The sequence below is a fragment of the Magallana gigas genome, chromosome 3 (assembly GCF_963853765.1).
Source record: "Magallana gigas chromosome 3, xbMagGiga1.1, whole genome shotgun sequence".
Lineage (NCBI taxonomy): Eukaryota > Metazoa > Mollusca > Bivalvia > Ostreida > Ostreidae > Magallana > Magallana gigas.
In genome coordinates this window covers 10,996,883-11,020,550 of record NC_088855.1, presented here as the reverse complement: position 1 = coordinate 11,020,550, position 23,668 = coordinate 10,996,883, and the positions used below count along the sequence as shown (strand labels likewise).

General features: G+C 33.6%; 2 protein-coding genes across 4 annotated transcripts; both read right to left on the bottom strand.

Moving 5' to 3' along the window:
* Positions 1-245: 245 nt before the first annotated feature.
* On the bottom strand, positions 246-3,144 carry LOC105330531 (serine protease inhibitor dipetalogastin). Of its 2 annotated transcripts, none has more exons than XM_011432269.4 (4): positions 2,994-3,144; positions 2,758-2,902; positions 734-853; positions 246-339 (listed from the first exon to the last, which is right to left on the bottom strand). In XM_011432269.4, the coding sequence occupies exons 2-4, from the start codon at positions 2,898-2,900 to the stop codon at positions 297-299; spliced, it is 306 nt and encodes a 101-aa protein (XP_011430571.3). In that variant the 5' UTR covers positions 2,901-2,902; positions 2,994-3,144; the 3' UTR covers positions 246-296. The 2 variants fall into 2 exon arrangements, with proteins under 2 accessions (XP_011430571.3, XP_065934558.1); XM_066078486.1 differs by lacking the exon at positions 246-339 and adding an exon at positions 507-555.
* A 649-nt stretch (positions 3,145-3,793) lies between these two features.
* LOC117693168 (serine protease inhibitor dipetalogastin) lies at positions 3,794-20,178 on the bottom strand. Of its 2 annotated transcripts, none has more exons than XM_034483573.2 (5): positions 19,965-20,178; positions 15,072-15,231; positions 4,332-4,448; positions 4,038-4,066; positions 3,794-3,877 (listed from the first exon to the last, which is right to left on the bottom strand). In XM_034483573.2, the coding sequence occupies exons 1-5, from the start codon at positions 19,996-19,998 to the stop codon at positions 3,861-3,863; spliced, it is 357 nt and encodes a 118-aa protein (XP_034339464.2). In that variant the 5' UTR covers positions 19,999-20,178; the 3' UTR covers positions 3,794-3,860. The 2 variants fall into 2 exon arrangements, with proteins under 2 accessions (XP_034339464.2, XP_034339465.2); XM_034483574.2 differs by lacking the exon at positions 19,965-20,178 and adding an exon at positions 15,535-15,684.
* Between the last annotated feature and the right edge of the window lie 3,490 nt (positions 20,179-23,668).

Sequence of the window (23,668 nt, the reverse complement as noted above, 5' to 3'; positions counted from 1 at the left end):
GTAAATCTAAATTATGTTGTAGTTGCTATTGTCTGTTTTAGAACTTAACTAAGAAAGATAACCCTGAAAAGATGAATGGTTACAGAAAGTGTACTTTAAAATGAGATATCTATTAAAATCTCATTTTTTTTCCTCTTTTTTTTTTTGAGGTATATAACAGTCCAGTGTGACATAATATGCTAATTTTGATTCAGCATCATGTTCTTTTATATAGATACTTCTTGAATACAATATCACTATCTATATATGTTTCGAATGTCTTTAATTCAATTGATATAACAAGTGAAGGATTTTCTCTACTGTTGAGAGCAGGGTCCTTGTGTATAATGCAATATTCCCCTACAACAGAAAAACATACAATCATATAAACTAAGCAATTTGACATGAAATTAAGATATACATGTATGATATACATACATTAACTGACTAACATTTTTTAATTTTCAATGAGTTTTAAATTTTTTTATGGACTTATCGACAATTAAAAATAGTTTATTAGTAAAAGACATGTATCAAGGAGGCTGCGTGGTTAAACATTACATGTACCCGTCAGGTCTACAAAATTAATGAACAATGAATTTTTTTAAAAATACCCATTCAAAAAAATCCTTATAATTTAGCTTAATTTTTTTTAATTTTTCAATATCTTAATTCAAAGGTCTTCTTTTAAAAAAGATTAATTAAGTCTAAAAACGGCCATGATCATCCAGCCCCTTTGAGTGATTAGCCTGACCTGCACTCCGCCAGACATTTGTTTGCGTATGTGACACCGTTCTCTCCACACACGGGCCTCAGGATCTTGGGACATTTACAGAGGCGGGCGCACTCCCCCTCGTGTTTGATATCCACCCCTCTGGAGAAAAAAATTTTTTAGTTCAACATTGGTTTTGAGAACGAGGTGAATTTATACATCTGGCTTATTACATGTAAATGTAGCCATTCAAATCACGTGTTACACCGGGTACAACAGACAGAGGAAAATATTAAGAATTGTGTTATCTTTTACAAAAAGAACCCATACCAGGCATAGGAGAGTCAGACGGGAAAGGATTCAAAATTTTGTTCTCTCTTACAAAAGATCAAACCGTATGCACGCTGTCTATAGCTTTGTTTGAACCAAAAAATCTGTACTTGGCCCAAAGTATTATTAGTATTTAATGGAGTTTGAATGTCGCTGCTTTTAAAATTGATGTTGTATTGAAAATTTAAAACGGGTTTGCATTGCGTCAGAATATGTTTGATGCGTCGTAATTCAATCCTTTAGTAAACTAAGGTAATATGTGTCTTGAGCGCTATCTTTTGAAATAAACTCTTATAGACTTCTTACAGTAACTGTTGCATTTGTAGTTTTAAGGATCATTACGTTTTTACTCAAGAGTGAAAAAAATCCACTAAAAGGAACGAAAAACGTTTCATTGTTCATGGTAGACCTACTATTTTGGTGCTATTTTCACTTTCAAATAACTAGGTCAATGACCTACTTATTATGCTAGTGACCTCTACATGCTTATTGAAATTTATTAAAGTTGTCAACCCTATCCAAGGTTTTCTTTATTTTGCAATTATTAGAAATAATAAAACAATTTGTTGATTGGAAAATGATAAAATACGAATTCCATTCTGAATTCATATTTCAATGACTCATAGTTTAGATTTAATTTAGTCCGAATTTCCTCTATCATTTTTCAAAATTGTACCCATTTTTTATGCTAAAAACCTAATTAATAGGAGCTCCAAACCATTGGTTGCTAAAAACTATCTATATTGTCAGTTCTGTTAATATGAACATTATATATAAGGTCAATGATCAAGTTTTCGAGATATTCTATCTGGAATTAATTTTATGTAATTTAATTAAAGATTTTCCCCATTGCATGCCAGCCAATAATATAAAATCAAACACGATATAATACAACCAATCATATATATGTATGTAAAATGATATGAAAAACAATAGAAACTTAAATTTTGCAATTGCATTGCTACAGAAGTTTTAAGATGAAAAAATTAGTACGAATTTCCTCTGTTTCAATTATAATCTACTTTTGTCATAGCATATCTTCCTCAAATAAACAAAACATATATATTAATATCGATATAATTTAATAACGTTAACATTCTTATTTTGTGCTTTTAAAACAACTTTTGACTATAGGTATTGAACTTTATTTTTTGAAATCTCAAACTCTGAGTAAACGTAATCCTTAATAGGGGTTAAAAACTTTCAAAATTGTCATTTGACTTTATCTTAAAGAATGTATCCCCGTCCTGTACTTTGGTCACTTCAAAATTGAGCTACCCCTATATTAAAGACATAAATTCAATCTAAGGATATTTTATCACAGAAAGCCAATCTATTGATAGCGTAAGGAATCGGGATGTTTTATTTTCCGATTGATCATCAAAGAAAAAACAACCATTCTTTGCAAGGAGTGGGAATAGTAAATTATTTTTTTTATTCATTTTTTCAAAGGAACTAGTAATATTTAAGACTTTTCCCATGACTTAGAAAAGAAAGTGTTATATTATATTTGTATCTTTTTCTAAATTGTTTCAATGGACCATTTTATTGTTTTTTCTGTATAGCTTTCATACTGTCGTTACAACAATTATGTGTTTCCCAGGAAAGGTAAAATTAAAATTAGTAAAATCAAAAAGTTGCAGTATGTCATGGGAACTGTCGCATTTGAAAGAAACAACATAAAATACATAATTCATTGCATTGTTTAAAAATTCGAACTTAAGCTGGTTACATACGCCATTTCTGCTTCACATTTGTGTTTGTAGGTTTGATCGTCCTGCCCACAAACCGGTCGGTCTTCCGACGAACAAGGACCATCAATTGCTGCCACTGTGAGGGTCACAGCCAACAGCAAACACAGGGCTCGGTAACAGTCCATTGCTTTAAATAAACGGGAAATGCAAAAACCAAATACCCATGAATTTCACATCATATTGATATCCGGAAATAGGGGCTATCATAGTCGTTTTACCTTTTTGTGCTTCGACGCTGTCACTGTCTAATGTTGGATCAGAGAGGATAGTAGTGCCACGCAGACTGCTTTTGTTTTATAGGCGTTTTGTATGAGTTGCATTATGGGATGTTTTATTATTGAATTGATTTACAAAACAAAATGCTGGCCATACCAAAATCATCACACAATCTAGAATGAACTCCAGGATACAGTGTTATTTCCCTGTATGAAGTGTAACGTAACAGTTGGTGGAACTCTCTCTGATTGCCGTTGAACTTACGCTACCAAACAGTGATCACAAATCTATTGGATTTCGCTGGTGTTATGTTGAATAAGAGCATGCTTATGTCTCTTTCATGTCACGGTCATCTATAGTTACTGGGTTTTCTAAATCTAAATAATTCATTTAGTGACTGCATCTGCTGTCACTTATGTCGTAGATGATGTTTGAAGATGTAATCTGTCTACTTTAGCCAAGAATGACTCTTTGTCACTCAAAGTTTGACATAGCTGCTTAATTATGTAGTAACATAATCTACTGAAAATCGGAGAGAGAGAGAGAGAGAGAGAGAGAGAGAGAGAGAGAGAGAGAGAGAGAGACTTTGCATTTTGCAGCGAAACTATTTAATAAAAAGATAATCACTAATTTCCATTACATGTTATACTATGGTTTTACAATCATGTTACCCTTCGAGTAACATTTCTTTATTCGGAAAATAATGTCATATTGGGATATGAAAAACATCGAAAAATACATTACAAAGCATGTCCATGACAATGACTTTCTAGCCTTGTTAACAAACAAATGTGGCAAACAAGGTCTTTGGATTTAATTTATTAAAACAAATTTCCATGTATTTAAAAGCGCAAACCAGAAGGATGGCATCAATCAGTTCTTCTTTCTGAAAAAAAAAATCCAAAAAAAAGTTTTCATTCCCGTTAATATCTGGGGAACTTGTAGAATGGCTCAAACAAATTAAGATTGCAAAAGCTTAGTATTTTCTTTTTCATTTTTGGTGGTTTTAAAATAATTTATTCCTTTATTCCTATGTATGTACTTACTACATGGTCCTGGGAAGAACATTACCCCTCTGAAATACAGTATAGATCATAGCAAATGATAGTAATGCTAAATGATAAAAATATCGGTATCTCTACAAATGTATAACTAAAGAAGGCTGTAATATAAAATATAGCTACTATATAATATAACAAATACACACTCTATATAGAATGTGGATGTGTACGTTTTTTAATGAACATCATTTTAAATGAACTTATCCAAAATGCTCACGCGTGCATAGACTGGTTTAATCATTGTATGTATTTTGACATAAAAATGTTTGAAGTACTCACGCGCATTCGGCGAGGCATTTGTTGTCGTAGGTCACTTTGTTCACTCCGCATACAGGTTTCATAATCTTTGGACAAGGGCATTTTTTGCACTCTCCTGGTTTAGCGATCGGAACCCCTCTAGATGAGAGAAAATGTTAAGTTAATTGGTTCAAATCTATTATGCCATCTTTTTTAAAGGAATTTTGTGATGGTTTTAATATCACGCCTTTTGGCATAGAAGGTAAAGACATGATTTTAAGTTAAATTTTGCACTGGAATGTTAAGTTCGTTAGTTTATTTATTCAGAAGTTAAGAGGCTGGGCGGTCAACACATTACCCATTAGATTTGCTTTAAAATTTTAAATATGATATTAAATGTGATCATTTAAACAATAAAATGCTTGTACGAAAGCCGAGAAGGATCATTCGAGACTCGAGATTCGAAATACGAGATTCGAAATACGAGATTCGAGATTCGAAATTCGAGATTCAATATCTAAATTAACCAATCAAATCAAGGATCTGAAAATATGTATCCTAGCGACATCAAACTGTTCTAAATAAAAATCATACGTACATGCTCTTATATACAAATAAATGCTATGTTCACTTCTCCCTACCTAACTAAATAATTATTTGTATTTACTTTTACACAGAATATCTAAGTAGACCAGTAATAACGCAGGGTGCTTCGCGGATCTAAGTGATTTTGTTTGCCCTGGTACATTTCTGCCTGATGCGTTTGAACCCTAATGTATTTCACCACCAGTAATAGTTTAAAACCCGGGTTTATTCACCCCTTTTGTGTAAAAATGCGGTTATGGTAGAGAACTTCATAAGCGTAGCTAATTTTTTCTGTAGGGGGTCCTAGGCCAATTTTAAAAAATTTTACTATGTAAATTTAATAAGCTCCAATTTTCCCGAGGAGGGGGTCCAGATCCCCTGACCCCCTCCTTTCTAGATCCCCGCATGAAGATTAGTACATGTATCTAAATAATCTAAATATAAATAATCTGTCCTGTTTCACTAATAAATATAAGCATTACTTATCGTTTTTATGTATGCATACAGTGATACACTAGTACTATGATTATAAACAAATCATTGAGATATTATCACATCATACGGAATTATTAATAAATACAATTTTTTTTCCTTTTCCTCAGTAAACAACCTATTATGAGTCTTACTTTTGGAATTGTTTTCAATATAGAAGGATACCTACTCTCTACAATTAAAGGTAGGGATGTTAGGGTGCCAATTTGTTCACATTGCCGATTTCTTGTGCAGAGAACAGTAAAACCCTTTATTTGATTGTGCATGAATATTTCAAAATTAATTGTTGTACATATATTTTGTTATAATTCATTCATTGATATATCAACAAGAAAGAATAAAAGCATATGTTTCACAGCCAAGTTAAGTTTCTCTGTAGTTTCTTACCCCCCTACCCCCCACCGCACCAAAATTGACAATAATTACATATAAGTCATACAAATGTTTACTTTTTTTGTAAGTAAATCTCTAAAGATGTAAATAAGCACTGCAAACAAAGATGTGTGTATCTAATATACTACTACATTACACTTAGCCAGATAAAATGTAATCAGGATGAAGCTACAAGGGGTGAGTGGTGCAAATTTACCAATTTGTCGCCATACACACAGAACACCAAATAAAGAAACTGTGAGTGGTGTGTGGAATGCATAAAAGATGGCGGCAAATTATCTCAAATAATCAGTGCAAAAACCCACAAATAGGCTGTTATTTGTTACATATCCTGCAAAAACATTGATAAAAAATGTTATCGTCCCATATTATATAAGTTAAACGATATTCATAGACATTTGGCATGATACAATATCAGATACGAAATAGAGACACAGAATTACATGCGTAACAATTTAAGGGAAAATGTTGCGGTTTTTAAAAGCTATAAATATAGATATATCCCCAGATTAAACAAATCTTTATAATTTTGGACACTTAATATTATTAATTTTGTAAACAGATGGTTTTTCCCAGTTATATTTCTTAATATATTTTAATCTATTTCTTTCTAATGAGGACACTTTAAGACAAAAGATTGCTGTTGCACTTTATGATCGAAGTTTCAAAGGGTTCATCTTTGAACTGCATCCGTCTTCCGGGCTATACTGTATAATGTTTTACAGGAGAAGTCGAAGCTTGGACTGGAAAATAATGTGTGACGATCTTTATCTTAAGATAAATTAAGTGCAATAATAGATTAAATACATGAATCTTGTATTTACTATCAGTCCAAACTAATGTACAGTGTAATTAATATACAAAAGAGAGAGAGAGAGAGAGAGAGAGAGAGAGAGACAGAGAGAGAGAGAGAGAGAGAGAGACAGAGAGAGACAGAGACAGAGACAATAAGTAAGATTATTTTCAAATGGGTTATAATATTGGAAGTGATATTGATTTTCATCATGGATGGACAGTGCATTCATTTTGCTTTTAAAGGTGCATGTCTGTCTCCTATTCTATTGTGACATAGCGAAGGGAAGGGGATTGGGGTGTTTAGCACTTCTTATAACAATAGATTGTTTTGATACTTAGATTATCCTGGGAGCATAGTGTGTTGTTGACACATTTCTTATTGAAGTGCAAACTAATTGTTTAAATGATAAAAAACTCTTAATAACAACACTCTTAAAAAAGTTATGAAATTGTGCTGTTATCTTTAGTAATATTAACAATTCAAAACTGATTTTTAAAAAAAACTTTTTTAATAATACATGTACAATTAAAACATTTTTATCTCCAGAATTATTTCTTTCTTCTTTAAAAATAAATTCAATCAAATTCAATTTCAACTATTCATTTATTCATCACATTTTTTAATTAAAGTGAACATGCATAGTAATGCATAGTAATGCAAAGTAATGCCATGTAATGCCAGCATTACACTAGATTTTGGAAAGTAATGAATTACATTACCATTACTTGTAATGCTAATTTTGTGGCATTACACATTACTAGCATTACTTTGAAAACATGTAATGCATTGCATTGCAATGCATTACCATTACATTTAGCATTACCCCAAGCCTGATATATATATATATATATATATATATATATATATATATATATATATATATATATATATATATATATATATATATATATATATATATATGAGAATAATAATACCGAGCGCAGCGAGAGGCGGGCGAAGCCCGCCTCGCGAAGCGAGGATTAATGGTAACACGTATATATAAGAAAATCAGTGAAAAATGAAAGTTGAATCAGGGGTACTAAGGCCAAAAAAATTTTCTTCCAGCCCTGGGCGCCGCCATCTTGGCAGCCATTTTGTTTTTAAAAAGTTAGCTCGATCATTGATTGATCAGTACTTATCGATGTTTGTTGCCCCTAAACTCGATTTAATAAGTTCCAGTGTTTCAATAGAAGGTAATTCGAATTAAAAGAAATTAAAATGGAAACCAGATAATTTTCAATAGTGCATCAATCAAGAAACACGACATGTTCTATGTATGTCTTATCAAATTATCAGATGGAAAATAAAAACATTAAGGTCAAGGAACTGATCTTTTAGATACCGAATAAAGTATTTAATTTTATTTCAGCGGCATTCATATGAATTAATTTGATAAACAATAAAAGAAGAAATAAAAAATAGTTCGGAATAACGTTACTCTCTCCGGCTGTTTCCGAAGACAAAACTTGAACGTTTTACGTATGAAATATGACGTCACAATGTAGACTGAGCACGCGACGTTTAGTTAAACTTTGGCTAATGATTTGAGTGCGCAACCAGGCGGATCCTACTGTGTGCGTTTCAAATAAATTTTATTCTACAAAAATCAAACTGCACTGTGTTAAATCTGCGCTCGGTCCAACGGTCACACCGTTTACATATTAAAGTTATATAAGCAATATTAATAATTAAAGATTCAAAATTGAAAAATTGAGTACAATTATCATTTTGAGGTTTGAGGCATATTATTGTCTTACTCATGATCAATTTCAATATTTTTTTACATGTATCTTATTTTTTTAAGTGGAGTTTTAAACGAGATGGGATTAATAAGCCAAACATTATATATTACACTGAAACTGTTTTTCCATAAAACGTAATTAAATACATTATCATGAATTTGGAAAAGCAAATGGATAAGACTTAAACTTGGTGTACGTATGTTAAATGATAGAAATAATAAATGATAATCAATTTATCAATTAGCTAAAAGAAAGATGTTAATTTAAACAATAAAATGCTTTCTTTGATGAATCATTCGGGTTATGAAGGAAGCGGTTTTTGCAGAAAAAAATTATTTTTTCTGCAATGTCGCTATCTTCATTTCCCGAATGAATCAACAAAGAAAGCATACGAAAGCCGAGAAGGATCATTCGAGATTCGAGATTCGAAATACGAGATTCGAAATACGAGATTCGAGATTCGAAATTCGAGATTCAATATCTAAATTAACCAATCAAATCATGGATCTGAAACCTGTATCCTAGCAACATCAAACTGTTCTAAATAAAGATCGTTCGTACATGCTCTTTCCTACAAATAAATGTCTTAATAGCGAGCGCAGCGAGCTCCATAGACAACGTGTACGTACGGAGGAAATTCGAGTTGAAATCTGCACATTGTTCAAAGAAAATTTTGTGGACCCGCGTGAAAACGTTCTACTATCCCAGTGATCCTTTGCGGTACATAGCAACATGGCGGAACAGGAAGCGTTTCTAAGGAAAATTCTTACCTGTAAATCGCATACATCATTTTCATTTAACAATAAGAAATCCTCTTAAAAACATTAAAGTAAACAACACATATGCTTACGTAAAAAACTGTACCTATGACGTCATTTCCTTCCCCGAATTTGTCCGACAATTTACGAAAACTGTCGAGCGCAAAAAGTTAAGTATGACGTCACAGTGATCTCGCGTGTTATATTCCCGCGATACATTTAGAGGTGGATCAAGCATCTGTACTGAATGTAACGTGTAGGAAGTACTCAGTATGGAGTCACCGTTAATACTGATACTGCGCTCGCTATTAACGGTGACTCTTTGGCTGATTAGTTTTGTTTTGATGATTTTTTTTTGCTCAGTAAATACACATGCAAGTTCCATGCTAAATTTATTGTCATATTGATCCAATCACTGTATACGTTAGGAAGGTGCCCAAAAATTATTAAAAAAGAAAAGTCTAATCGTTATTAGATCTACGTGTAGCCACGTCATTTTGTAATGAATAAATAAAAGAAAAAAATTAAACTGTTGAAATATCTACATGTATTTGTTATAGTTGCATATGTGGTCAAACCTTTTAATAATATTGGATATCACACACTAAAAAAAGGGGGAGGGCACATATGTCTACAACGCTTATATAGCGTACAAAAATTAAAAAGATTAAAAACAAAATTGATGTCACAGAGGAAAATAATTAAAACACCGGTAACAACAAGGAACAAAATGAGAAATAACACAGACACACAATTTATTGATTAAAAAAGGAAAAGGAGAGATAAAAAAACCGGCTTTGTGTTTATCAAAATATTTTAGTAAGTCTGTTGAACATTTTATTAATGCTCAGTGGTAGTTTTTTGTTTAAGTGTATAAGCCTAGGAAGGCACCATTGGAATAAAAGTTTGATATCTTCCGGTTCCTTGCGGTGGTAAAAGTTTTCGAGACAAAGCCAAAGTTTTTTGGTATGGTTAAGTCCACGGGTTGCATTTAACAATGATGACAGATGTACGTGTGGCTCCTGCGCTCGCCCCAACGGTCGCACCGTAAAACATATTAGCTCTTATAGCGAGCGCAGCTCGCCGGCGCGCAGCGCCGGCGCGAAGCGAGCTCTACCGGCAAGGCGTGTGTGAATAGAAAATTCGGACTATAGTTGCACATTCATTCAACGGATTTTTTTGGCGTCAGTAAATCGGACCAGTAATGCATCGTTTTAATCGTCCCAGTAGTTCCCTGTAATCATGGCAATTTTTATCACTTCACACTCTCACGAGAATCAGCAAGACAAATTTAGACAGTAAAAACAATAACGATGTAAGCGACATACAGTCAATGTTACCTCTAAAGTTCACCTCAGTACACTTTCAATCAAAAATAATCGTGTGACGTCACAAACGTTTACACATTGATCCGATATATTTTTTCGGAGTCAGTAAATTTTGACCCACAATTCATAGTACCAATGGTTTCCAACCTCACGTTCCAACATCACGTTCTCCCGAGAATGAAAGTAAAACCTTTGAAAAGCTTATAAGATGTGTAATTTTAAGAACATCATGCTTTTTAAGTAAATAAAACAGTATACTTCGCAAACTTTTATTTCTCAGGGGAGTTTTAAAGAGTAAGACGACACTTAACCAACGTCAGCTTTGACGTCACAATTAGCACTGATAATCTAATCTACTCTACTCTAATTGAAGTTATTGTAAATCTGCTGAAATGACCAAAATCCTCTCAAAATCTTGCAAAGGCTAAGATAAAGAACAGCTGACGAATAAGGACATTTCTTCAGATACAGGAAACAGTTGTAAATTGCACTAATTTGGATGAATGCTCACAAATATTTTATTCACTAATATGTTTTACGGTGCGACCGTTGGGGCGAGCACAGCATGTGATCAAACAATGAATTATAATAAATTAATAAAATAAAATTAACAACGTGAAATTTGAATGCCAAAAAATAAAACATACCTATTTTTCAGTAAATTTTCATTATTCATAGTTTATAAGATTTGTTATAATTTATTTATTTATATGTAGAACAATAGTTTAATCTCAGATACAATGTTGTTAAATAATAAAGATTTTAATATATTAATATTCATTGCACTGCATCTCCTCTTTTAAAGTGATTGTGATTATGATTGATTGATTGATTTCCCCCCTTTTTTTGCAGTAGACATTTTTTCTTAAACTTACATATAAAACTTGACTCATCATAGAGCTCCCCCCATGCTAATTTTTTTTTCATTTTTGTCAATATATACATAGAAAATCGACTTACCATGAAGGCGCTGCTACGTATAACGTTACGTTTCAGGAAATTACCGTAATTATAGTGAATAAAATATTTGTGAGCATTCATCCAAATTAGTGCAATTTACAACTGTTTCCTGTATCTGAAGAAATGTCCTTATTCGTCAGCTGTTCTTTATCTTAGCCTTTGCAAGATTTTGAGAGGATTTTGGTCATTTCAGCAGATTTACAATAACTTCAATTAGAGTAGAGTAGATTAGATTATCAGTGCTTATTGTGACGTCAAAGCTGACGTTGGTTAAGTGTCGTCTTACTCTTTAAAACTCCCCTGAGAAATAAAAGTTTGCGAAGTATACTGTTTTATTTACTTAAAAAGCATGATGTTCTTAAAATTACACATCTTATAAGCTTTTCAAAGGTTTTACTTTCATTCTCGGGAGAACGTGATGTTGGAACGTGAGGTTGGAAACCATTGGTACTATGAATTGTGGGTCAAAATTTACTGACTCCGAAAAAATATATCGGATCAATGTGTAAACGTTTGTGACGTCACACGATTATTTTTGATTGAAAGTGTACTGAGGTGAACTTTAGAGGTAACATTGACTGTATGTCGCTTACATCGTTATTGTTTTTACTGTCTAAATTTGTCTTGCTGATTCTCGTGAGAGTGTGAAGTGATAAAAATTGCCATGATTACAGGGAACTACTGGGACGATTAAAACGATGCATTACTGGTCCGATTTACTGACGCCAAAAAAATCCGTTGAATGAATGTGCAACTAGTCCGAATTTTCTATTCACACACGCCTTGCCGGTAGAGCTCGCTTCGCGCCGGCGAGCTGCGCTCGCTATAATTACGGTAATTTCCTGAAACGTAACGTTATACGTAGCAGCGCCTTTTTTTAAAGGGGGTGGGTGGGTGGATGGCAGCCTCATCCAAAAAATCTTTGCAAGCAAAAAGAAAAATAAATCATGAAAATTCTAATCCTTCAGCTCTTTAGCAGTTCAATGGTTTCTTTATTTTCACTTCCATTTATTACATGCGGGGGGGGGGGGGGGGGGAACACAATGTTCTTTTAACATGATAAGCAAATATTTTTAAGCGTAAACTAAAAATAAAATTAAACATAAATTATTTTTTTTAAGTGGAGGGGCAAATCCATGGTAAGTCGATTTTCTATGTATAAATTGACAAAAATGAGGGAAAAATTTTTTAGCATGGGGGGAGCTCTATGATGGGTCAAGTTTTATATGTTAGTTTAAGAAAAAATGTCTACTGCAAAAAAAGGGGGAAATCAATCAATCAATCATAATCACAATCACTTTAAAAGAGGAGATGCAGTGCAATGAATATTTATATATTAAAATCTTTATTATTTAACAACATTGTATCCGAGATTAAACTATTGTTCTACATATAAATAAATAAATTATAACAAATCTTATAAACTATGAATAATGAAAATTTACTGAAAAATAGGTATGTTTTATTTTTTGGCATTCAAATTTCACGTTGTTAATTTTATTGTATTAATTTATTATAATTCATTGTTTGATCACATGCGGTGCTCGCCCCAACGGTCGCACCGTAAAACATATTATAGTGGTTATAAAATGGTTAAATTAACATTGATAAATTAACCCCACACAGTATAAACAATTAAATTAGAAATAACACTGTTGGCTTTGACAATCTAAGTGGTTTTGTTTGCCCTGTATGTATTTCCCCCCGAACAATTTTAACCCGAAGTGTATTCGCCCCAACTGTGTAAAAATCGGCTCGCGAAGAAAGATCTGTTTAATCTAAATGTTTTAGCTATGAAACGAAACTCAAAAAAATAATCGACATGTCAAAATATAGGTTATGATAAAGTTTTAAACCATAGAAGATATAATGATTTACAACCTCAAAGACAAAAATCCAGATAAGAATAGTGTATTGTAGGGTATGGCAATGCCATTGTCGATATGAGAGAGAGAGAGAGAGAGAGAGAGAGAGAGAGAGAGAGAGACACACACACACAGAGAGTTTTGTAGTGTCAAATTCAGTTTGATTTAGAATTTGAAATTGATTTGATTTGTTACAAGCATATATAGACAATAATTAAACCTCTAAAACGAGAAAAGAGAGGAGGTAGCTAGGGTAGGGCAGACCAGCTAGCAAGCTTTAATTTTAACGGTGTTAGCGCACCTGTGATTTACATCTACTCTCTCTCTCTCTCTCTCTCTATCTCTCTCTCTCTCTCTCTCATCACCTAACATTTCCTTTTCCGTGGGGTATTTGTGATGTCTTACATTAGCTAGCGAAAATGATAAAAAAAACATGAAATTTTCTTTAAATTGTGTGCGGATGTTATACGCCAATAATCTGTTTTCAGTATATACATTTCAAGGGGGGGGGGGGGGGGGCTATATAGTCCTAATTAATTTGTCAGTTATTCTGTCCCCACTTTGTTTTCTCTTCGTTTTCCAGGGTTTCTTTTATTTGGCTCGGCAAATTAATATAAAACTTTCTGTGTAGCTCCATAACGATGCACTGTAGATAAATTATGAGTAGTTTTACTTTTGATAAACAGGTACATATCCGTACTTGATTTTTAATTTGACTCTTATAATCGGATTTAATATTCCAATAATTATAGGGTAGGAAAGAGTAGACGGGACTTTTTTGCGCATATCCTACTGTACCATTCATTCAACACAGGTATTAGCACTCATCGAGTTCGACTTGCTTTCCTTTTCTTTCATCCACTGGATTTAAAGCTATTAATTTTTTTAAATTCTTTGAATTTATGGCCTGATTATATTTAATTTAGAGCTGCGCTGGTGCATATATTTACCCAAATGGACCAAAATATAACCAAATGAATCTAAAAGTTTTGACAAAATTAGTTTTAAACGTACGACTCTTTTTTCAATTCTAATCGGGTATGTCCTTTAGAAAAATCTTGAACCACACACATTTTAGCAAATAAAACGACAATTGTTTCATTTTTTTTATGGGGAGGGAGGAGGTGCCGGTAAAGGACATGTATTGCTTGTGGCAGTTGTGCTATACTCTCATTTGTTATAATAGGTAATACTACATATTGATATAAAATGAGAGTTTCCAATTACACTGTACATAGCTTCTATCACGCATTTTGACCCGTGCGATAGTTTAAAACAATTTTCAAAGCATTTAATGTAATTCAACCGATCATTTTTGAAATTTAATTTTCTGGATCCCCGCCTGATACGTCCGCCTTCTTGTATATTAGAATTACATGTACGTTGACTATATGTACACATTAACTTAATCGGCTATGTTATGTTATTCATAATGCCACAAGATGATTATATATTGAGTAAATAAAGAATGACTCTTGTATATTAAGTCATTGAATATGAACCTGATACTGAGCATGAAGCTGTAGATATAGTTAAGAGTGTTTAATATTTGAAACATTTGCAAAAACTCTTTATAAGCTTTACTTTTAAAAAAAAGTAATGGTAATGGTAATGCATTACTTTACTCATGTAATGGTAATGTAGTAATGGTAATGGTAATTTAATGCCCTAATTCATGAAGTAATGGTAATGTAATGCGTTACTTTACAATGTAATTCGCCCCAAGCCTGATATATATATATATATATATATATATATATATATATATATATATATATATATATATATATATATATATATATATATATATATATATATATATATATATATATATATATATATAATTTAGTACTCTCAACATACTTAGCTTTAGCCATGCACACGTTGCCGTAGGTTTTGTTGTCGACTCCACATACGGGCTTCCAGTCAGCAGTGCAGACTTGAGGTCTTGGGGGGCTCCTAGCGTCACAAAGTGCGACGGCGGCCAACACAGCTCCAACGATTATCAGTCCGGTCTTCATATCTGTCAAAACGGAAGAATGGGGCAAGAGCCATAACTAGCGTGTTGTCATTACTGCTGTTGAAATAGTAAGAATGATTTGTACCGGCATAATTTTCGCTACTATGCTGTTTGAAATATGCGAAATTTTCTTGCTTACGAATAAGAGTCAGTTTACAGTATGCTTCAATTCAAAGTTAGCATTTAAAATGAAAAAGTTCCAGCTTGTTCAAATTCCAGTTACTTTTGTTCATACATTCTAATTTTGCATTGAATTTTTACTGCAATTTGAAACGAATTGTTAAAAGGAAACATAAGATTTCCTACCTGTATACACTTGTGTGAACGAACAGTTGTGTGCTACATGTTTACAAACTGTCCATATTTATAGGGGATATATCCCATTACGTGATTTTGTTCATAATTGTCCAACTACTGCCCAAGGCTAATTAATTGAGGGTCATTTTGTGACATCTGGAAATATTATAATTATTATTAAGCTTTACAGCTGCTGTTTTCGTCAATTAATGAGAATCATTTTTCATTTTAGAGTAGAGTTTATTTATAGTTGTGTATCATATGCAGACCTATTTACATGTATGTATCTAAACATGCTTATTTCACAGGTTTGAACCACAAGATGGCGGTCAAGGGAAATATCTATTATCTCACACAAAGACGGGATCTATTTTATTTAACAAAGTCAGTTAACTTTTTGAAAATGATATTACTTTACTAATGCAGATTATATTATAGCATTAAATCTATACACGCGATAAAAAAAAACCGAAGTGTTTTGCTGTAAAGTAGGATTGCATGAATTGAGAAAAATGTTGAGTCATGAGTAATAATACTCTTCATAAAGTACTGCATACTAAATCATTGTAATTATAAATTTCCCTCCTCTTACATTGTAGTGCAATTCATATGTTTGTTTGAAACAATACAAATATTATTAAGATGCTGACCCTCCACTAATCTAAAATTAGCTCTCAACGCCACGTGATAAATTAATATTAAAAAAGAGGAATTTCTTTCCAGGCAGGAAATTTAAAATTAATATTGTATAATTTCTTTTTAAGGGGGATGTGTGGCCATTTTGTACATTTGAGGATAAGATTTTAAACATTTCTAGAACTGGCTTGTTTCTCCCCAAAACTTACCAAAACTGTTGCCAAAATATATAAATGCAATAGAAATTAGATTGTTTTGTATGCAAATTATGCATAAAGAAACAGGACATTGCCTTTTTAAATCACCTAAAACAGCAGTCGAACTGCGCAGCTACAGACTTATTTTGAAGATTTAAAAATCTGAACAAAATATGAAGAGGGTTAACTGATGTCCTATCTAAAGAGTAATAGAAAATCGTAAATCAAGTACAGTCGTTTTACTGGTAACGAATATTTGCTAGTAACGAATAATTTTTAGAAAAATTATTGGTGAAAGACGAAGTTAAGGTTTCAAAAAATCCTAGCTAGGTAATTATAAAACAGAAATAAATATTCTATCAGTGTGTGAAGTTGTTTGACATTTGCACGATTATTTACCGTATTGTTTACAGATTAAAAAGGTGACCCAGATATATTTACATCTACCATGTATAATTTCCTCTTTTTCTTACTGAAAATACAGTCAATTCATAGGTCTATAAAAACAGCCAAACTGAAATTTACACACCCCATTTATCGATTGGTCGAAATCTACAACGGCTGAAAGTGACAGGACTGAAATTGACACGCCCTGTTTATCAATTGGTCTGAATCTACAGCGACCTAAGTAAACTCACGGACTGCACGAAATAATCATGATGATGCCAGACTCAAAGTCTCACAAAAGACGATTTGGCTGTTTCTTTTAGCTAACGTACTTATGTACATTAACAGTAATTTAGTGAATTTTACTAACTTTTCATAATCAATTTATTAATTAGTTGATGAAAGATGTTAATATAAACAATAAAATGCTTTCTTTGATGATTCATGCGGCTTATGAAGGTAGCGATCATTGCAGGAAAAATTAACATAACCCGCTAACGCGGGTTATGTATTTTTCCTGCAATGTCACTCATAACCCGCTAACGCGGGTTATGTATTTTTCCTGCAATGTCACTACCTTCATATCCCGAATGAATCACCAAAGAAAGCATTTTATTGTTTAAATGAGCTGCCGGAAGAGCAAGGCAGAAAAAACGAAAGTGTGAAAACAATTAAGCCTAACTAAGAAAATAAGTTTATAGATTGCTATACATACGAAGTTAATATTGTTGAAAGTTTATATAATTATTACAATGAGTATGGCCATGTTGTTATAGCAGGTGACATTAACAGCAGCTGTATCAGTTCACTGCACACAAATGTTTTCAAGCATGATATTTTTTCTGGCTTTGTAAATCGCTGTAATATTGCTATACCTACTGTTCATTTTAAGATACTTGGTGAAACCTTTTCTTTTTTACCAAAATGTACCATGTTAGACTATATTTTGTTCACAAATGTTTAATTGACAAACTCGCAATGTACAAAATATTTACTGAAGGTTCACTTTCCATAACGTCAGACCACTTGCCTGTATTTGCAGAATTAGATCTCAAATGTACTCACCATTATTTAGTCCGCCCCAACTTACAGCTTCCAGCATGGCACAAGGCAACATCTGATAACATTGTACAATACAAAGAGCATCTCAAAATCCACAATAAAACTGATGGAGCGTGAAATCTATACTCCTGCTGATACCGAAGTATTCCTTAGTGATTTTGTCAATATTCTTTTAGACTCTGCAACCGTTGCTATACCTCACTCTGGTTTCAATCCATACACGCGTCCGGGCTGGACTAGAGATGTCAAAGAACTACACACTAAAGAAAGACAATTGCGCCAAATCTGGATATCAGAGGGTAGGCCTAGGGGGATGATATACGAATCATACCGCAATTATAAACGCGCTAAGAGACACTTTCGGACTGTCCTAGACATGGAATTCGAGAACCATATGAAAGGCGTATATCGCGACTTGGACACGGCAGCCGAGTGCGATATACGCCTCTTCTGGAAACTGGTGAAAAAGCAGAAAAAGAGAACTTCACGCACGTATCCCGAAATTCACGGAGACGATGGTGCTATTTTCAAAGACCCTGAAGGTGTAGCTGAAGCCTTCGCAATGTACTACGAAAAAATATACACTCCCTCCGAAGATGACACCTTTGATGAACATGCACTTCCGCCAGTTCATCGAAAGCAAGTACAGACACATAGAGGAAGAGTGTACTAAAGTTTCTGGAAATATCCCCGGCGGACCAATAACTACAGATGATCTCTCGCCAGTTGTTAACAACCTGAAGAGAAGAAAATCCCCAGGCCCGGATAGGATAACATACGAACATATCATCTTTGGAGGGAAGAAAGTACTTCGATGCATTGTTAAACTTTTTAATGCAATTATTCTACATGGGAAAATACCCCCAATATGGAAACAAGGGCTCATAGTTCTTTTGTATAAGGGGGGTGACAAACAAAAGACTTCTACAAATAGCTACAGACCAGTTGCACTGCTCTCTTGTTTTCTTAAAATTTTTGAAAATGTTCTTAATAGTAGAATATCAAAGTATGTTTTAGATAGTCAATGCTTTCCAAACAAACAACAACAAGGTTTCCAAGAAAAATTAGGTTGTTTAACCGCATCGTTCAACTTGCAAGGGACTGTTTACTATAATTTAGAGCAGGGAAGTAATGTTTTTGTAGGTTTTTTAGATAGCTCAAAGGCATTTGACACTGTCTGGAGACATGGTCTCCTCTTCAAGTTGTACAACTTAGGTGTTACTGGCAAGCTTTGGACAATTATTAATGACTGTCACAGTAATACATCTAGTTCTATTGTTGTTAACCAAACTCAGTCAAGATGGTTTAATGTTTTGCAAGGCGTAAGACAAGGTGGGGTGTTATCCACATTTTTGCACTTAGTATTTATTAATGATTTAGTCAATAGCATAGAGCAACTTTACACATGTACAAAGTTACTAAACATTATATGTAACTGTCCTTCTCTGGCTGATGACATATCATTGATTGCTTTAACACCAAACTCTCTACAGAATATGTTGGATGTAGCAAATACTTATTCCAGAAGATGGCGATTTAAATTTAATGCCAACAAATCCAGTATTCTGCAGTTCCGTTCGAAAGGAAATCAGCTTAAAGAAGGTAGCATATGGACTCTAGGCGACACTCCTGTACCATGTTCAGACTCCTGCACCCATCTAGGCATAATCATCAACAGTAAATGTTCTCTGTCAGAACGGATAAAATCCGCCTGCAGGAAGGGTAGAAACTCATTCTATGCCCTCACAGATATTGGATCCCCGTACCTTAATCCTTTAACGTTAGCCAACTTATACAAATCCGTAGTCCTTCCATCTGTGCTGTACGGCTGCGAACTCTGGAACAATCCTACCGCCGCTGATTGCCAACGCCTTCAAGTTTTCCAGCACTCTATCTGTAAATCGGCGCAGAATCTCCCAAGTCGAACAAGATCCGACATGTGTGAAAGCCTTCTCAATATCCTTCCTATTTCTACAGAAATAGACACACGTAAACTTCTGTTTTTTTGGACGACTGTGCCGGATGTCCTACCAAACTCTTCCAAAGCAAATTTTTCTCGTAAGACTGTTTTCCTACTTTGAGGGATTGGGGAAGAGCCAACGCGGATTCATTCCAGATGTCATAAATTTAATGAACACTTACGATCTCCTGACTTACCTGTATCAGTGGGTTGAGAGCGGTTCCTTTCCATCCAAACTATCCTGGAAAAACATTGTAAGATCTACAACCATCAGAGTTCACAAAGACCTGCGACAGTACCGGATGTCTAATGACATAGACTTTTCTCGATTTCTGGCAGTCTTTAGTGAACAGGATCCTTCTAACTTCTGGCGAGCACCGAAGAACTGCTACGAGATCCGGTTGTGGAAACTTATCTGTAAACTTGTGACCGATCGTCCTCAGAGTTCTCTGAATGTTTGTCACCTGTGTGGTGCACCTTTCTTTAACCTAGCAGCACATGTTGCATGTTCTTGTGCAATAACCCTCGGCACTCGAAACAATTGGTGGACTGATATTATAAATAACTTTACCATCCATCTGTCTGCAGAACTGTGTGCCCTCCCTGACGACGACTTGCTCCTCATCCTCTTGGGTCGGCAACCAATCACGGAACTGGACGCTTATGCCACCGAGACTTTCCGTATCAAGAACTTTAAGCTGATACAAGATACTTCATCCCAGTATAATCAGCTCATGCGCCGTCATCATGATGTAACGAATAGGGTCAATTAGTAAACCCTGTGCCGTGACCTGATATACATGTATATAACATTCGTTAACTTTCATTTTGTGTGTTTGTCCTTGTTTCTTTTTTTTTCTCTGTCTTTCTTCACTTTCTCTGTAATTGCTGATTTGTATTGGTTAAATTAATTGTATTCATTTGAAATTATCTCAGTCATGAGGAAATAAAGTATGAATGAATGAATGAATATCCCGAATGAATCATCAAAGAAAGCATTTTATTGTTTAAATGAGCTGCCGGAAAAGCAAGGCAGAAAAAACGAGAGTGTGAAAACAATTAAGACTAACTAAGAAAATAAGTTTGTTATTGGCCCCTATTTAGTGGATCATTATTAATTATGATCCAATTAATAAGATTATGCATCATATCAAATAATTATTGCGCTTTGAATGAAATTACGACTTCAAATAGAACCATAGGTAGTTTTCCTAGTAACGGTTCATTGAAGCATCATTTGGCTGGATAAATTGACAGATATACGGGCAAAACAAAGGCAAATGACAGTTACTTATCATCAATTACTATTATAGAGTGTTTCTATGAAAATTCAATTTCATAAAGTAACGCAAATAAAAATTCTGCAAGTCCAGTTACAATTTGACGGTAAAACGGTAATACAAAAATAACGATCATATTATTTGTTTAAAAGACATATTCCCACATTTATTTTTCCTTCTTCATTTATAAGTCTATTAACACGTACCTCTAGTATATTTTTGAAATTAATTCGCTTCAAAATATTCGGTCAGAGGTAATATAGGGCGCTTGATACGATACAGGAAAACGAATTCTAAACTAGGAAAATGGAGGGGGTGTTGAAATTACTATCTCCATAATTCATCCTTTATATTTTCGGAAGTTTAATACTACAGTTTAGAAGGACAAAAGTACGTGATTTAAACAAAAAATAAAAACATTTGGAATTCCGTTAATATTAGTCGCATGCACCACGAAACCGCATACTGGTTCGTTACCGGTAAAACGACTGTACAGTGATATTGAAAAAACGAGCTGGCCATACAATATTTTCTCCAATGGTATGTTAAAAATCTGAAAGGGTTTCATCATAAACCCTCTAATTACTTCATTATATATATAAAAAAAAAATTACTTGGCCAAACATTCAGTTATCATAAACTTTAAAATAAGCATAAGGTGTGGGATTATTTTCTCGCACTGATGTTCTAAATTGTCATAAATGTATTGTTTTTGATAAACATTACTAACGTATTTTATTTTTACAATGAAGACAGTTGAAATATGTTATACATTGATCTCCAAAATCAATTTATATAAATCAATTTCGGAAATCAAAAATCGTTTCTGGCACAACACAATGTTCCAGATAAGTAATAAATTTGACGCATACATAAAGAGAAAAAAGGCAATTGCTATAAGCGATGCAGTTCATGTTATATTTGGATAATAACAATATTCCCAGTTGTTCTTTATTTGCAAATTTTCAACTACACATGCTTCTGAGAAAAAAAATTCTAATCGAAGAACAGCTTATCAAGTTAGCTGAGAATGCATTTGGGTTCTTTTATAAATATCTCCCATTTTAGCTTAAAACAACTACTTGTTATACATAATGTATATTAAATTATTAATTATTTCGACGAAACCCTGAACAATTATTCTTCGTCACCAGTTACTATATTTGGATACGTGTTTTGTCTGTGAATAAATTTGGGAAACATTTTAAGCAATTGCTTAGCGGTTTGTAAAAGTACCCGTTTTGTCATCTGTCAATGTGGTATCAATCTGGCATAAACCTTTCAAAATACGCTTCAAAATAAAATGCATCCACGATAATTATATACCAACATCTTTACAAATCGTTTATCTGCCATCACTTTCAATTATTTCCTTGGCTTTTAGACATTTGCCTTGCCTGTTACAGTCACAGGTCGTCAAGGTTTTGCTGCAACTTTGACGGACTTTGTGACAGTCAGAAATGTTGTTTCTTCCCTACGAACTGTCTCATAAGATGCATGTACTTTATCAGACCCATAAACTTTCCCCGATCCCCCGATTCAATAAAAATCTTTAATACCGAATGACAGAGTTTTGTAAACAACATATAGATTCAATTATAGTATATTGTATTTTCAGGTGAGTAAAACTATGATTTAGTACTATCAACATACTCGGCTCTTGCCAAACATGCGTTGACGTGGGTTCTGTTGTCGACCCCGCGCACGAGGTCCCAGTCTGCTGTGCAGGGTTCAAGTCTTGGGGAGGCTCATTGCTTCGCTCAAGGCGACCGCAGCCAACACAACTCCAACGATTATCAGTTCGCTCCTCATTTCTGTCAAAACGGAAGAATGGAGCAAGCGACATAACTTCAGTGTGAACAAAACTGCAGCTTAAATAATGAAACTAGTTCGCGGCGGATAATTTTTGCGACTATATGAGGTTCGGTAGTCGCAATCTTTGCTAAATTGTCTCGCCTGCAAATAAATTTTGGTTTACGGTATGTTTATATTCAAAGTTAGCATTAAATTAAAGGTTGTATGGGACACTTCCATGTTGTTTTTCGAAAAAAAACATTAAAAAAAAAATGTAATTATATAAGTAGTTTATTTCCCAAAATCGTCACCTATCTCCGTAGCGCAGCGGGTTAGAAGGTTTACATCAAACCTGTAAGTGATGAATTCGAATCCTGCTGGAGCTTTTACAATTTTTAACTCTCTAAATATTTTTAAAAGCTTTTTTTTTTCTTTTTGGTTAAATATTGTTCAATTTGAAAAATCAAAACCGGTTAAAGTATTTCTTAGATCCTGATTATTATAGGCAGATGTCCCATACCATTTTACCGCGAAAGTAGTTCTACAATGTCATAATTTCAATTACTTTTGTTTGTAAATTCAATTTTTAATTGAAATTTCATTTTGTTACTAGGAAACATAAGAACTCTTACCCGTATACACCCAATGTGAACGAATGTTTGGTACATGTATATATATGTTAGCTAGCCGTCCATTATAAGGAATATATCCCATTGTACGCGTTTAATCTTTGATTGCACGACGTCTTTAATGGTTTTTAATTGGGGGTCATAAATTTATATATGATCATTCTAATAAGTTAGGACAGCTTCGAGAAACTCTTTTAT

What these genes read in the sequence shown, in the direction of transcription:
- LOC105330531 (XM_011432269.4), bottom strand. Translation starts at nt 2,900, where the DNA reads ATGGACTGTTACCGAGCCCTGTGTTTGCTGTTGGCTGTGACCCTCACA. An exon ending in AAATGTGAAGCAGAAATGGC is followed by an intron (nt 854 to 2,757) that starts GTATGTAACCAG and finishes TTTTTTCTCCAG; the next exon opens with AGGGGTGGATATCAAACACG. An exon ending in AAATGTCTGGCGGAGTGCAG is followed by an intron (nt 340 to 733) that starts GTCAGGCTAATC and finishes TTTCTGTTGTAG; the next exon opens with GGGAATATTGCATTATACAC.
- LOC117693168 (XM_034483573.2), bottom strand. Translation starts at nt 19,998, where the DNA reads ATGGAAAGGAACCGCTCTCAACCCACTGATACAG. An exon ending in CTCTCAACCCACTGATACAG is followed by an intron (nt 15,232 to 19,964) that starts GTAAGTCAGGAG and finishes CCGTTTTGACAG; the next exon opens with ATATGAAGACCGGACTGATA. An exon ending in AAATGCCTCGCCGAATGCGC is followed by an intron (nt 4,067 to 4,331) that starts GTGAGTACTTCA and finishes ACTGTATTTCAG; the next exon opens with AGGGGTAATGTTCTTCCCAG.